Below are 15,668 nucleotides of genomic sequence, written 5' to 3' on the forward strand. Positions count from 1 at the left end.
ACAGCAAGATGCAATTGCATAGAAGGAAAGAGTAACATATTATAAGTATAAATTACATTAAAGGTTTCTTTTTGGAGAACATGATGTGCTTTTTATATATCGGTAACTGGAGTAGCAGACCTTCTACTTTTAGTAGTGCTGCTGGATTTAAAGGAATATGTAAATTATTGTGATTTAAATATTAGGTAGGATTGGATTCAGATTTTAGAAGGAAATACATCTCTCACAACCTTTATATTTACTTGATGTTTTTCCTTAACGTTGTCTCTCTCTCTCAGATGCTTAGATTTCTTTGTAAATTAATTTTTTTTTTTGCTCTTCTTAAATCCCTTCCAGCAAGACCTTTGCACTTTCTTGATATCACGGGCATGCAAAAATTCCACATTGGCAAACTACTTGTACTGGTATGTTAGAAAATGTTTATTTATACTGTATCAAGATGTAATTGAAATCAAAGCTATAATGCCCAGAAGGATGCTCATCAAAAGATGACCTGTCTTGAGAGCTTCAGAATCTCAGTTTTTCTCAGGGTAAAGTAGTAGATTTAAAACAATATGCATTTAAACACAGTAATTTATAAATGGAGAGTAATGAAATGTAGAAATATGCATTACTGTTAGACTAAAGAAGGTGATGTCTAGAACATTACATAAAATGTCACAAAAAGCAGCCTAACTGTGTAAAGTTGTGATTCAAGTTATTTATGGTGTTGGGGAGGAGATTAAGTTCACCTTCGCTCTGCTTTGCTGTTTGTGCGGTTGTAATTTTTGTGCTTACAATGTTTGACAGTGTTGGCTAGAATACTGAAGTTACGCACTTAGATTGTAATCAAAGGTGTATGTTAGGAAGTTTCATAAAGCAGTTTTTTTTTTTTTTGTTGTAACCTAATTTTAGTTTTATTCCATTTATGGTTATGAGCACAAACAAAATGTCATTGCAGATATGTGCGATGTTAAGGGGGAAATTTAGTTGTAAATATTAGTTCATCTATACTCTAGAGAGGTAGGATTGCTTAGTTCAGGATCTTAGCTCAGTGTATTAAGAGTAAAATTAGACGTCTAAAATAGTAATCTGCAAGCCTTCTGAACAAGTATTTGCATGTAGGAATTTTCTCATTTGAAACAAACTGAAATGAATAGAGCTGTACTGTGTGAAAGTGAGTCTATATGTGTATTAGTGTACAAACATCTTCATGTGCACAACACTCACAGCTATTTACTTGCATATATTCATGTATTTTAAAAGGAAGACCTTGGTGCCTTTTATGTGTCTAAACCTAAGTCATATGATTCTCATTTGTAACCTTTGTACCTGCATCAAATAACTAAAAATAAAATAAATCAAATAACTAAAATCATAATGCATATGATCATATTTTAGTGTGCTAAGAGCATTAACCACAGATAAGTTGTGAACTGGGAGCTGTGTGATAAGTGATGTAAATGTAATCAACAGTTTTTATAAAATTCTTGCAAGAAACCTATAAACTATGCTGAGAGATTCCATTTATAACTTTCTAAGTTTCATTGTGCAATTGTTTTTAGTAGGTTGAATTTTAAGATACTTAACTGAATGACTTATGTACATGTGCAAGCAATAGTTACTTCTGTTGCAGTGGCCAAAGATAATGTTCAGCTTCATTAAAAATTACTATTAAATATAAATTATTAAAATAATTGCAGTCTGAATTGGTAGGAGTAGAAACCAAGTGCTTCACCTAATCAAATATTCGTCATTAAGATGTTGGTAGTTTAACTTACTTCTATCAGCTTGATAGAAACTGTTCTCTTACATTTCAGCAACATCTCAGACACTCTGTCTACAGAAAGTTCAAACGTCCATAACTCTGTGGAATTTTTTGACTTACGACTTAGAAAAAAATAAATTCAACAAAATGAATAAGAAAAGTCCACCAAACCAAAAACCCTAGTCAATTTATTCTTTGTTTTCTTTCCAGACATCTCAATTTCTCAGTGACAAAATACAAATGTTGCAGCCACTGTATGAGCTGACGTAGCCATAAATCCTCATGGCTGCTGATCATTTGTATGTTTCAGCTATCCAGACACAGCATGCAACTAAAATAATCAATGGAAAAAGTACAATAACCCTTGAAAATGGAACCTTCTGCTCAGTCACTTGTCATTGTAAAGCTATCCTGTCCTTAAACAGTGGCCTCAGAAGTCAGTGCTACTGCTTTTTCTGTCTCCTCTTTGGATGTACAAGACACCTACCCAAGTATGAAGCATTACTCTTACTCCTTGCTTCAAAATAGCTTTGAGAAACTGTCCAGGGCTTTTTAACAAATGAAGATGAAAATGGCACATTTCAATTCATTACTCGTCCTTTTCCTTCCAGTTTACGTGCAGACTTTGGACTTCCTTTTATACAGACATTTGTGAGAGAACAGTCTATAACATGCATATAACAAGCACAAGGCCCTAGGAAGAATCTTTAGTTACGGATTTTATTGGGGTTGTACACATGGAATAAGTTACACATGCCTTATTCTAGTAGATGGAATTTGTTGTGTATTTATAAATAAGACTACTCAAATCTGATCAGCTGCAAATGACAGACCTCTAGTCTTGTCTCACAGTTATTCTGTCATGAAGAGATTATGCACAAGTACATAGGGAAGGTGTAATTCTTGCTGACGTGAAATGTCCAAGAGACTGTCTTGAATTAGTCACTTTTGAATCCAAATGCAGTGTTTGAAAATTTACTAAGATGCTAAAATTTACTGAGACGCTAATTTCTTTCTTTTTTTAATAGTATTTATTATGCTTTTACTTTGTTATATTTTTATTGAATGTTTTTGCTGGGTAGTACTAGGAGATACATTGACCAACAGAAAGAAGATACATACATAGCTTTCAGTTAATAGCTACTTTTTGCATGTCACTGCTGCAAGTAGAAATTTAGACAAAAGCATTCCAAATGACTGCTTAACATGAAAATAAATTTTCAGTGTAGGTGTTCCAGATTGTACTATTAAGTTTTGTATCCAATTAATAATTTAGAAATGGAAACTCTGGCATGTAGACTCTGCAGAGCTGCTTTAGGACCAATACTTTTCCTTGTACCATTTCTAAGGGTAAAACAGGGACCAGGTAGCGTGAGATTCTCCTTGTATTGTAGGTGCTCTTGAATAACAAGTCTGCAGCCACTAAATTATGTAGCAGGTCGTATTATAGTGGAAAACATGCTCGGTTGTACTTCTTGGCTGGAGTGTTCATATGATTTGGACTTCAGGTGTGTCCTCTTTGAGTCATGACACTTCACTGTAAGTGAAAAACCACAGACACTTTGATAGACTCTCCTGATCCAAATGGAACTGGGGACTATGCAATTTTAAGAGTTCAGCTGTTGGTTGAGCTAAAGATCTCAAAGATCATCTTCATTTTTAGTTCCAGGTCTGTAATACAGGGCTACTGTGTTTCACTCAAATTGTGTAGCTCCAAGAGGAAGGTATAACTCCAGTTGTTTTTATGCTGCAGGTATGTAATAGTGGAGTGTGAAGACCAAGATACTCAGCAGAGGGACCCAAAGACTCACGAAATGTACTTAAACGTGATGAGGAGATTCAGTCAGGCTTTGCTGAAGGTAATGCCTCTGTGTCAGGAAGTCTGTAATGATTTGGGATAGTTCTTCCTTAAAAAGGTTCACATGTCTAAGAGGATGTGTTGGGTTTTTTTGTGTATGAGTGTCACATGCATTGAAATTTTATAAAAGCTTCCACTCCTGCTCGAATTTTGAATTTGTAAGCTGAAGAAACTGCCAAAAATGTATAGAGCAAATATTGAGAACTCTTTCTTCTCTTTTGTTGCTTGCTCCTGTTACTAACATACTGGTTCTAAAATACTCTGCCTTACACTGGGTCTAAAACATTCTAAAAGCCTTGTGTAATCAATGTTATTTATTTACTGTTTATTTAGTTATTTATTGTAAACTCTGATCCTTGAGGTGCAAGTGGAGAGGCTGATCTGGAACTCAGAAACAGGACTTGCTGTTCTGTGTGTCAGCAGCAGAGGGTGCTGGAGCAGCAGGGAAAAAAAACTTAAAACAGCCAAAAAAAATTCTGTCAATTGGAAGTTTTACTGTATAGCAGATCTGCAGTCTTTACATATTTCCATGTATCTCACCTTAACATTATTTCCAATTTTAGGGGGGTTACTTGAATCTGACTCTTGTGCTTCATAAGAATATTTTGCAGTTATCCATAGTAACTTAGTTTGGCTGTGTGAATTGGTTTGTCATGCATGGCTGTTCGCCACTGAAATTGTTGAAGCAAATTGAAGTGCGCTGCTAGGTCAGATAATTGATTGCCAGCTACAGTGACTGTGATTGTGTTTTACAGAAAATACCTTTTGAATTGACGGGAAATGGATCATTATTCACTTAACCTCTTAAAAGCCCAAAGGTCTAAGAACAAAGGAATGATTTCTAGATAAAATAATTACAGAATGAGGAATTAATTCTGTTACTTTTCATTCTCTTAGGGTGATAAGTCTGTCAGAGTTATGCGCTCGCTTTTGGCAGCCCAGCAGACATTTGTAGATCGGCTGGTTCATGTAATGAAGGCAGTACAGCGTGAAAGTGGGAATCGTAAGAAAAAGGTAACTAAAGGATTGGAAAGCGTGTCTGTGGCCTAAATTTGACAATGGGTAGGAATGTTAGCCTTTCATTAAAGTTCCTTAGCACTGAGATCTGTAACAGATGTGCATCCTTCTGTAATAATTTTCATTAACTGTGAACAAACTTTAGAAAGGTTCTGATAGTTCAAATTTCCAAAGTGTGTTCCAAGTTTGTAGATAGAAAACAGAAGAGGCCCTTATAAGCACTCACGGGGTGTTTTGGCCAAAGGAGTATATGAGAATAGTTAAATACTTGATGATATAACTGAACATTTTGTGGGGATGTGGGAGAGTATCAGGTTATTGTCATGTGAGTGATATGCCAGGACGAGTAGTGAAAATCAGTTACTAGCAAGGTTTCATTTGTTCCAAGAGCAACAAAACTGTTCTCTTGTAAGGTATGTGTTTATCAGAACTCTGCTTTCTGTTGGGTCTTGAGGAAAAGGCTTTCTATTATATGTTTCAAGAAGCTTTGTCCTTCTTAGCTAAAGTGTTTTAAGTGCACCTGACAGGTGAGTCTGGGAAAAAGTTGAAATGGCAGAGGGATTTCTGTTTGTGTATAACCTTTTCCTTTGACACACATCAGTATTTTTAAACATGAGTTTTTCAGTGTGATGGTTTCTTTAAATGTATGGGGTATATTTATGCAGAAAAATAAAGCACTTATTAACAAAAAGTGAGGCAGCTTGTTCTGTGTATCTATAACAAAGGCTAAAAGAAGAGGAGAATTTTTCAATTTCCAAGATTCTCTTTCCTGCTTGTGCATTAGTAGTGTTCAGTTGTATATTCTTTTAAGAGATCTCTGTAAAACTAAGAAATACGTGGCTTTTACTTTTAGATTTCAATTCAGCTAGCAGCAATTAAGAAATAGAACTATTCCTAACAGCTGTGGGCCTTCTTGATGTCTGTTTGTGTCTGTTATATTTAGCAAGGGAAAAGGCTAGAGACTTTATTGTATTCGACTTTTACTATGTAGGACACCAAGTGTAAAGTACTCAAAAATTGATGAGTTTTGTGTTTCTGATAACTACAGATGTAGGAATGTCGAGCAAGTCTGGAAATGAGATCAGTGCAAACTATTGGCCACTTGTTTCCTACTTGGTCATAGGAAATTCCTTGGTGGAACTGAGGAATATAAAGTTTCTGAGCTGGATTTTAATCAATTTCTGAAACATAACTAACATTAAATTTTGATACGAAAAACAAAATCCTGTGCTGTGTGCGGGCAGTTTAAAAATAAGTTTATTTAAGACTATTATATCTGGAACTTAGAAAATTGCTTGACTGTACTAACAGTAGATGGAATATCTCCTTTGTTATTCAAATTACTGCAAATAGAAAGTTTTTATTTTCCTAGATTATACGAATGAAACCTTGATTCTTTGTACAGGTAAAAAATTGAATAAATTGAATATTTGTTAGTAATGCATCCTTTGTTTGTGGACTTTATATGTACCGAATATGTGTTTTATGTTTCATGGGTTTTTTTCTTAAACAAATATTCATTCTTTTAGAATGAGCGGCTTCAGGCATTGTTAGCTGATAATGAAAAGATGAATTTAGCAGATATGGAACTTATTCCACTTCCTCTGGAACCTCAGGTGAAAATTAAAGGAATAATCCCTGAAAAAGCCACACTCTTCAAGGTAAGTGAGAGTTTCTGAATATCTGAAATACTAACAAGTCTTGTGATTCACAAGCTTAGAAACATCAGTTAAAAGATTTAAAGAGACAGATATAGTCAAGGCAAAGTGCAGTTGTAGCATGCTCTTCAAGTGGTTAAACAACTCCTTATTTTCTTTTGTTTTTCAATTTAAATTTGTAAATTTTAAAGCAGCTTAAAACGTAATAATTTTTTGGTATTAATTTAAAAATGTAACCTTACTGCTCAAGATTAAACTCTGTGCCTCGATTATTTTTGGTTTGCTGTGGAGGGAAGTGACTTGGTCAGTTGCAATAGATTTTAACATTCATGTAGATAATTGATCCCCTTTGACCCATTTTACATGGAAAAATTGCAAACAATTAAATGGGCTTTCTCAAACAATAATGTAAAAAGGCACTTTTGCTTTTGCTAAATAGATTAAGGAAGCAATTAATTGTTTAAGATGACTTGCCCCTAGGAGTTCTTTCTTGCTTATCCTATAATTGTGTCGCTTTTTGATCTGATCACTTTAAATTTGTTTTGATGTGACCTTTTGCATAATGCTTCCTTGTTGACTGGAATTACATGCACACAGAAAAAGATTGAATACTTGTGTCCTTTCCTCTTCTGCTGTTGTGGGGTGCAGGGAGGGAGAATGTATCCTTGGTTAAAAAGGAAGGAAAGCATTAAGGTATTTTTCTTATTAAAATACAGTTACACTTCTGGTAATTGGAAGTGGTACACTCTAAACTATTGAGGCAATGCAAATACAATGCAAAGATTTTATTTCTGAGCTCCATTGCAGCAGTGTGTTAATATGAGCACTGTTATGAACCAGCTTAGTAGTGTATTTCCTTTTGCAGAGTGCCTTAATGCCTGCTCAATTATTCTTCAAGACAGAAGATGGAGGCAAATATCCTGTAATTTTTAAGCATGGCGATGATTTACGTCAAGATCAACTTATTCTTCAGATTATTTCACTCATGGATAAGGTGAAAATTATCAATCTATATCCTTGTCTTTGTGTTTTCTTGATTTTCCTTGTCAAAAGCAAGACCGTTTAACACTGTTAATGCAGCTTATATTGCTGATAATTCCAGAGTTCTCAGATCCCTATGTGGCCTTTTTTTCTTTTCTGTAAGAAAAAGATGTGCAATTACCCTGTGTAGATTAAGAAAAAAATTACAGAATTGCCAAACAGGCTCTCACTCATTATCAGTTTCAGTAGAGATCAATGTCCAGTACACATCCTTTTAGTAATAGAATCTGACTTTCTGTGCATTCATCTTTGCTTTTGTATATTGTTTTTTTCCAGCTGTTAAGAAAAGAGAATCTGGATTTGAAGTTGACACCCTATAAAGTGTTGGCAACTAGTACAAAACATGGTATGAATACACTTATTTCCTAAAAATGCAGTATGGAGAAGAATCTCCTCCCTCTGTTCTTAGTGTGTAAGAAAGTCTTGTTAGAGTTTAAGCCATGGAAGCAAACAATCTGAGTCACCACAGTGTTCCACAGGTGACTCAAATATCTTCAGAAAAGGAGCCTGGTCTGGGTTTAGGAGTAAATGACAATCAGCAGTTACCAATCTTTGCTGCTGACTTTCCCTGTGATCATGAATAAATAACCTAACACTTCTATTTTAGATCTTTTCATGAAATGGAGGAGAAAAACAAAAAATCAAACTTGGCTGCTTTTAGATACATTCTGGATAAATATTTAGAAAGTCATTAACATACTTTCTCTTATCTTGAAAACTTGTGAAAACACACCTTTTGCAAGTTAATTTGGTGTTAATGACAAGTTGTTTTAAAAGTATTGAAGGCAGGGGATTGGAAAATGGGATCAAAAAAGTGGGTTTTTTCCTATTAGAACCAATTGAATGACTGTGTATTAGTTCTGTCCATTCATAAACATGTATTAGAGAGTAGTTTGAAAGTTCTGTGCATTGGAGATTTTCTCTTTTGGCTGTTTTCTGTCATAGGCTTTATGCAGTTTATTCCATCAGTACCAGTTGCAGAAGTTCTTGCTACTGAGGAAACTATACAGGTATGTGATGGGGGAGTTGTAGATTGCCTGCTGATCGAACAGTGTAAGCTGAAGGCGTAGATCTTATGCAAAATTCTTAGTTTTTCAGCTCATTTTTTGATCTGTTGGAAGACAAATTACTGCTGGAAACATTTGGGGTTTGTTTGAAAAGGTATACATAAATGACCACTTGAGTATCCCGCATTCTAAAAGTAACACTATTCAAATAAATTCCAGTGGAGTTTAGTTATGATATTGAAATCCCAGCTTTACTGTAATGACAAATGGCAGATACCTGACACTTCTTGCTGCATGTTTGTCTTTCATTCATTTGACCTTGTCAAAATAAGCTTTGATTAGTTCTTTTCTTTTTTCAATGAAACAACTAAATAATTCATTTGTACAATTTCTGAAGCCTGTTTCCCCTCAATAGTGGATATATAGGTGCTGTAACTTGGTTTTGTTAGCAGATTTTCTTAATTCTCATGGATTTGAGTTGAGACACACCATTGAATAATGGCACACAAAACTCATACTGGTTTCAATCCCAGCACACAAGCTAGATAGCAGAGCTCAGCTGTTTGTGATAAATATAGCTGGATAAAAACATACCAAATTGCTATATGAGGTGAGCAGCTGATAGATTTTTTAATGAAAATAGAGCATATTTATTTGGATTTGATTTTTCATGGTGCTTTTTTCCTTTTGTGTAGACAATACTGAAGCTTGCAGTTTTTTGTAGTTCAGTAACTGTGAGCCAAAGCAAACTAGCTCTCAGCTCCTATAAACTACCTGTGTTAAAAATATGAAGATCTAAATTATTTATCATTTTTCATTATCATTTGCTTAACAAATAAGCTTACCAAATACTTATCACATACAAAAATACTTATCACTAATCAGTGACCAGCATCAAGTTACATAAGTTGGAGTATTTTTAGCTTTCCATTCCATATATTCCATTTCACCTGCATAGTCAATAATTTTACAGACTATAAAGTGCTTTCTTGACAATCCTTTGTAATCTTAGAGGTGTACTATTCATGATTCATTCCATTACATGTTTTTATAAAATAATGTGTTTAGAAATGCCTTACAACATCATGTGCCTGGAAATAGGTGTCCTATTGTGTCAGTTGCTATGCAGACATAAGGAGCAATTATTCCTGTGAAGAATTTTTAGTCTAAATAGACAGTGCACCAGAAGAGTGAGATTTCCTGTGCTGAAACATAATAAAATAGCTGGGCATCATAGACCAAGGAAATGAAAAGCAATTGAACACTTTCAGGTGTTCTGGAAGTTTAGTTTACTGTTTTTGGACATACTCATTTTGGATTTCACAGCAGTTCTAGTAAAGATGAGCACTCTGTATACCTACTAAATTAACTATTGAAAAGATTTAAAGCCAGCAAACCTGTGCTGCCTGGAGAAATGCAGATCTCCAGGAGAGAAAAGGTGTTTTGTTGTTTAGGTGTTACTTACCTTAAAATTTCAGTTCATGTTTTAGAAGTTCATTTACATAAGTGTCTTAGTTTTTCATTATGATTTTAGTAACTTACTGTGATGTCCAGGGGATTACTACACTCTTCTTACAGTGTTTCCTTAGATTGTGCTTACTGGAAGAAACTTTGCTTAGGCTTGGATATAACTGAGTTTTCTCTTACTCAAGAAGGGTAAAAGGATTGTTTGGCCCTGTCCATATTTCACAGGAAATTCAGATTTTCCATTTCATGACTTGGGCTTATTTTCTTTTTAAACTCAATAGCAGCAGTTGGTTTTATTGAAAAATAGGGAGACATATAAGGATGCTAAACTGTGTAAGAGCATGCTCCCCAGGTGTAGTTCTAAAGCAGAACTGTTAATCCTGTTTTAGTTTTTGTTGATATGACCTAAACAGTTTGCCTTGGAAGTATTGTCACTCATTGTTACTGATTAGTAACTTTTGAGTGCATTGTTAATCTTCTGGAACATTTAATAAAGGAAACTGCTTTTCAGTTTCTGTGCTGAGTATAAGAATATGATGATTGAGACAGGATATAAATAAAGTGATATTAAACTAGATCTTAGGAGGTGTTTTAGGGGTGGTTGTTAGTTTAACAAGTTGTAAAAATGGCCATGTGTGGTCTTGATTTAATTTTTTTTTTCCCTGAAGACCCAGTTTCATATTATGTGGAATAACTAAATATCTTCATGGCATTCTCTCCAGAACTTCTTCAGAAAACATGCCCCTAGTGAGACTGGCCCTTATGGAATCAGCGCAGAGGTGATGGACACATATGTTAAGAGCTGTGGTGAGTTACAGTCTAACAGCTGGTAACTTCTTAGGTGAAGTCTGAAGGGTATGGTGGATGAGGTATTAAGTTATTTCAGTTTAGGTGGCTGCAAACAGGGCACTGTGCATGTACTTGCTGTCAGAAATGCAGTGAAAAGAATAATTTTAAACCTGACATGTCACACACAAGACGGCTGTTGGCGGGTCTTGAAGGAGAGTATGAGTTAAATACTCTTTGCTTTCCAGCAGCAATCTTATCTCTGCCCTCTCTGTATTGTGAGTTGGGGTCTTCATAGTGCAGGGACACGTAAAGCATTTATGTAATGATAAATCATCTGTATCAAAATTCTAATTGGTTTTGAAAACATTAGGCATTTTGGGGGCTGTGGTTACATTTGTATGAAAAGAAAAAATGGTTGTGTATTTCTTGTTTAGTAAACTGATGACCGTGTTAAAATACCATATTTGCTATCCATAAAATTAAAAAAACCTCCATTCTAACAAAAGAAAAAAAAAAGGGGCATTCAGATGTGACTCCACGGTATCTTCTCCTTTGCCCTTCTCTTTCTGGTGGTGCAGTCTTTAGAACTGCTTCAAACTGTCCTGATTAGTGGGTGAAAGCAACAATTAAAACTGTTTGCTTTTTATCACTGCTGATCTTTTGGATCACAGAATGACACAGAATTTCTAGGTTGGAAGAGACCTTTAAGATCATCGAGTCCAACCCATGTTCTAACACCTCAACTAGATCATGGCACCAAGTGCCACATCCAGTCTTTTTTTAAACACATCAAGGGATGGTGACTCCACCACCTCCCTGGGTAGATGATTCCAGTATTTGACCACTCTTTCTGTGAAAAACTTCCTCCTTAATTCCAGCCTGTATCTCCCTCAGCGCAGCTTGAGACTGTGTCCTCTTGTTCTGTCTGTTGTTGCCCGGAGAAAGAGACCAACCCCCAGCTCAGCACAGCCACCCTTCAGGAAGTTGAAGGGAGTGATGAGGTCACCTCTGAGTCTCCTTTTCTCCAGGCTGAACAACCCCAGCTCCCTCAGTCGTTCTTCATACGGCTTGTGTTCCAAGCCCCTCAGCAGCCTCGTTGCTCTCCTTTGGACACACTCAAGCATCTCAACGTCCCTCCTAAACTGAGGGGCCCAGAACTGGACACAGCACTCAAGGTGTGGCCTCACCAGAGCCGAGTACAGGGGCAGAATGACCTCCCTGCTCCTGCTGGCCACACTATTCCTGATACAGACCAGGATGCCATTGTCCTTCTTGGCCACCTGGGCACACTGCTGGCTCATGTTCAGCTGACTGTCAACCAGCATGCCCAGGTCCCTTTCCTCCTGAGCACTGTCCAGCCACACCGTCCCCAGCCTCTAACGTTGCAGGGGGTTATTGTGGCCAAAGTGCAGGACTCGGCACTTGGACTTATTGAACTTCATCCCATTGGATTCTGCCCATCCATCCAACCGTTCCAAGTCCCTCTACAAAGCCCTCTGTCCCTCTAACAGATTGACACACGCTCCCAGCTTAGTGTCATCTGAAAATTTGCTAATGAAAGACTCTAAGCCCTCATCCATGTCATCAGTAAAGATATTACACAGAACTGGCCCCAGCACAGACCCCTGAGGGACACCACTGGTGACTGGCCCCAGCTGGATGCAGTACCATTCACCACCACTCTCTGGGCCCGGCCATCCAGCCAGTTCCTAACCCAGCACAGAGTGCTCCTGTCCAAGCCACGGGCTGCCAGCTTGTCTAGGAGTGTGCTGTGGGAGACAGTGTCAAAGGCCTTGCTGAAATCCAAATAAACAACATCTACAGCCTTCCCTGCATCCACTAGGCGGGTTACCTGGTCATAAAAGGTGACCAGGTTGGTCAAACATGACCTACCCCTCCTAAACCCACACTGACTGGGTCTGATACCCTGGCCATCCTGTAAATTCTGTGTGATGGCACTTAATATAAACTGTTCCATTATCTTGCCAGGGACTGAGGTCAGGCAGACTGGTCTATAATTACCAGGATCCTCCTTTGCACCCTTTTTGTGAATGGGTGTCACATTGGCCAGCTTCCAGTCATCCAGAGCCTCACCAGTGAGCCAGGACTGTTGGTAAATGATGGAGAGTGGCTTTGCAAGCTCATTTGCCAGCTCTCTCATTACCCTGGGGTGGATCCTGTCTGGTCCCATAGATTTATAAACATCCAAGCATTTCAGTAGTTCTTTGACTGCCTCTTCTCGGATAATGGGGGGACCTTTCTGCTCCCTGACACCATCAACCATTCCAGGCGGGCAGGTGTCTTGAGGGCAAATCATCTTCCCACTAAAAACTGAGGCAAAGTAGGCATTAAGCACTTCTGCTTTCTCCTCATCTGCAGATGCTAAGTTCCCTCCCTTGTCCAATAAAGAACAAAGGCTGGTCTTACCCTTCCTTCTAGCATTAAGGTATTTGTAAAAACATTTTTTATTATCCTTTACAGAAGTTGCCATTCTAAGTTCAAAATGAGCTTTGGCCTCCCTAATTTTTTTTCTGCATGCTCCAGCAGCCTTCTTGAATACTTCCTTAGAGACTTGACCCTCCTTCCAATGCTGATACATCCTCTTTTTATTCCTAAGTACCTCCAAAACCTCCTTGCCCAGCCAGGCTGGACGTTTACCCCGTTGACCGATCTTTCGGCACACATGAGGCATGTCCACCTTTCCTGAACTCCTTTGTTTTTAAGGGCTGTTTCTCAAGGGACGCTCTGAATGAGTCTCCTAAACAGGCCAAAGTCTGCCCTCCGGAAGTTCAGTGTAAGAGTCTTACTGGTGTTCCTCCTCATTTCACCAAATATTGAGAACTCTATTATTTCATGATCACTCTGCCCCAAGCGACCTCCAACCCCCACATCTCTCAGCAGCCCATCTCTATTTGCAAACAGCAGATCTAACATAGCCCCTCCCCTGGTGGGTTCACCCACCAGCTGCAACAGAAGGTTGTCCTCCATACATTCTAAGAATTTCCTGGACTGCCTCTTTACTGCTGTATTAAGTTCCCAGCAGATGTCTGGTAGGTTGAAGTCACCCACAAGAACAAGGGCTGATGATCTTGAAACATTACCTAGCTGCTTATAGAATAAGTCATCTACTTCTTCTTCCTGGTTGGGTGGACAATAACAGACTCCCAGTAGGGTGTCAGCCTTGTTGGCCTTCCCCTTAATTCTTACCCATAGACATTCAACTCCATCTTCCTTAGTTTCAATTTCTATGGCATCCAAAGTCTGCTTAATATAAAGGGCCACCCCTCCTCCTCTTCTTCCTTTCCTGTCTCTTCTGAGGAGCTTGTATCCATCCAGTGCAGTACTCCAGCTATGTGAGTCATCCCACCATGTTTCTGTGATGGCAACTACATCATAGCTCTGCAGCTGCACCATGGCCTCCAGCTCTTCTTGTTTGTTGCCCAAGCTGTGTGCATTGGTATACATGCACCTCAGCTGGGCTACTGACTTTGCCCTTGACTTAGCCTTGCAACCCTTGGGCCTGCTTCCAGATAGCTCAGCTGCTTCCCCTTCCCCCTTCAAACCTAGTTTAAAGCCCTCTCAATGAGGTCTGCCAGTTCATGAGCTAAAAACCTTTTGCCCTTAACAGAGAGATGTACCCCATCTGGTTCTAGCAGAGCAGACGCTGTAAAAGTTTCCCCATGATTAAAGAATCCAAAATTTTGCCGATGACACCAACCCTTAAGCCACTTGTTAATGATGTGGATTCTCCTGTTTCTTTCTTCATTTTCCTCTGCCACCAAAGGGACTGAGCAGAACACTACCTGTGCTCCTGCCCTATCAACTACCTGACCCAGTACCCTGAAGTCCTTTCTAATTGCCTTGACACTCCTCTTTTCAATCTCATCACTGCTGGCCTGGAGTATCAGCAGTGGGTAATAATCAGAGGGCTGAATCAGCCCAGGAAGTCTCTCAGTGATATTTTGTACCCGGGCCCCAGGGAGGCAACAGACCTCCCTGTAGGATGGGTCTGGTCAACATATGGGGCCCTCAGTTCCCTTCAGAAGGGAATCACCTACTATGATTTACCCTTCTTTTCTTCTTGATGTTAGAGGTAGTGACCCATCTTACAGATGAATCATAATTGAGGGGTTCACTGGGCAGACAATTTTCTCCTAAATCATCTAGTTGGGTCTCTAGATCCAGGACCTCATACCTATTCTGAACTGGTACCTGGCTGAATGATGGGGATGGGGAGGAGTTTTTGTTATTACCTCCCCAAATGGGGACCCATTTCCGCTCCTCTTCATCTAGCAGGTGCCCTTCTATTGCCTGAGAGCGGGAGGCATATAAGTCCTCAGTCTCTCAGTCAGAGGCCTCCCTTAAAGATGGAAGGGCTGAGCTCCACCAGTCTATTTCCCTTTCACTTTCCCTGATACTCCTTAACCTTTCAACTTCCTCCCTAAGCTCAGTCACCAGTGAAAGGAGGTCGTTCACTTGTTCACACCGCAGGCAGGTCTCCTCCACAACACTCCCTGAAGCCACCAATAAGCTCAAACACTCTGGGCATGGATGAGTCTGTACAGAAACATCTTTTTTGGAGGGCTCGACTTGGTCACTTACACTTGTACCAGCCACAGTTTTTGACCGTGTAGAAACCATTACTAACAGACACCTCAAACACAACCAAGCAGATGAAAGACCTCAAAGAACACAGAGGACTCCTTACTAGCAAGAGAGCTGGCAACCCTGCCTGCTTGCCCTGCCTGCACGAAGTGCCGCACAAACTGCCTTGTATACACCCCAGAGACTCACCACACCCCTGTCTGCCTGCTCCTGTTCCTGCACTCCCCAGAGGCCTCTTAGAATCAGCCACTCAGCAGCAACACAGGAAGCTCCACCCTTAGCTCCTCACTGACTCACTGACACGGATATCCAGGCTCATATCCATGCCTAATAGTTGTTTACAGTGGCCTTAAAATAGCTTCAGTTCAAAACATGTACATTCACTTAGTTCAAAATATTTCAGCTTCTTTTGAAGTACCTTCATCCCAGTATTGAGCTAATTTAGTCTTTAAGGATTAGGCATGTAACAGAATTGTAAG

The 15,668-nt window shown here is 38.8% G+C and overlaps 1 protein-coding gene across 5 annotated transcripts in view; it reads left to right on the forward strand.

Annotated features, from left to right (window-relative positions):
* Positions 1 to 15,668, forward strand: part of PIK3C3 (phosphatidylinositol 3-kinase catalytic subunit type 3) — a 69,980-nt gene that overhangs the window by 23,173 nt on the left and 31,139 nt on the right. For all 5 annotated transcript variants that reach the window (XR_011678999.1, XR_011679000.1, XR_011679001.1 and 2 more), the window contains exons 13-20: positions 337 to 404; positions 3,501 to 3,606; positions 4,503 to 4,619; positions 6,152 to 6,283; positions 7,146 to 7,274; positions 7,598 to 7,667; positions 8,267 to 8,331; positions 10,518 to 10,602. Coding sequence is in view for 2 of the 5 variants with exons in the window: in XM_071425786.1 (XP_071281887.1) it covers positions 337 to 404; positions 3,501 to 3,606; positions 4,503 to 4,619; positions 6,152 to 6,283; positions 7,146 to 7,274; positions 7,598 to 7,667; positions 8,267 to 8,331; positions 10,518 to 10,602 (772 nt within the window). In the remaining 3 variants the exon portion in view is untranslated. The remainder of the gene's footprint in view (positions 1 to 336; positions 405 to 3,500; positions 3,607 to 4,502; positions 4,620 to 6,151; positions 6,284 to 7,145; positions 7,275 to 7,597; positions 7,668 to 8,266; positions 8,332 to 10,517; positions 10,603 to 15,668) is intronic.

The sequence above is a fragment of the Agelaius tricolor genome, unplaced genomic scaffold, assembly GCF_023055355.1.
Source record: "Agelaius tricolor isolate 1412-34295 unplaced genomic scaffold, bAgeTri1.0.p SCAF_4, whole genome shotgun sequence".
Taxonomy (NCBI): domain Eukaryota; kingdom Metazoa; phylum Chordata; class Aves; order Passeriformes; family Icteridae; genus Agelaius; species Agelaius tricolor.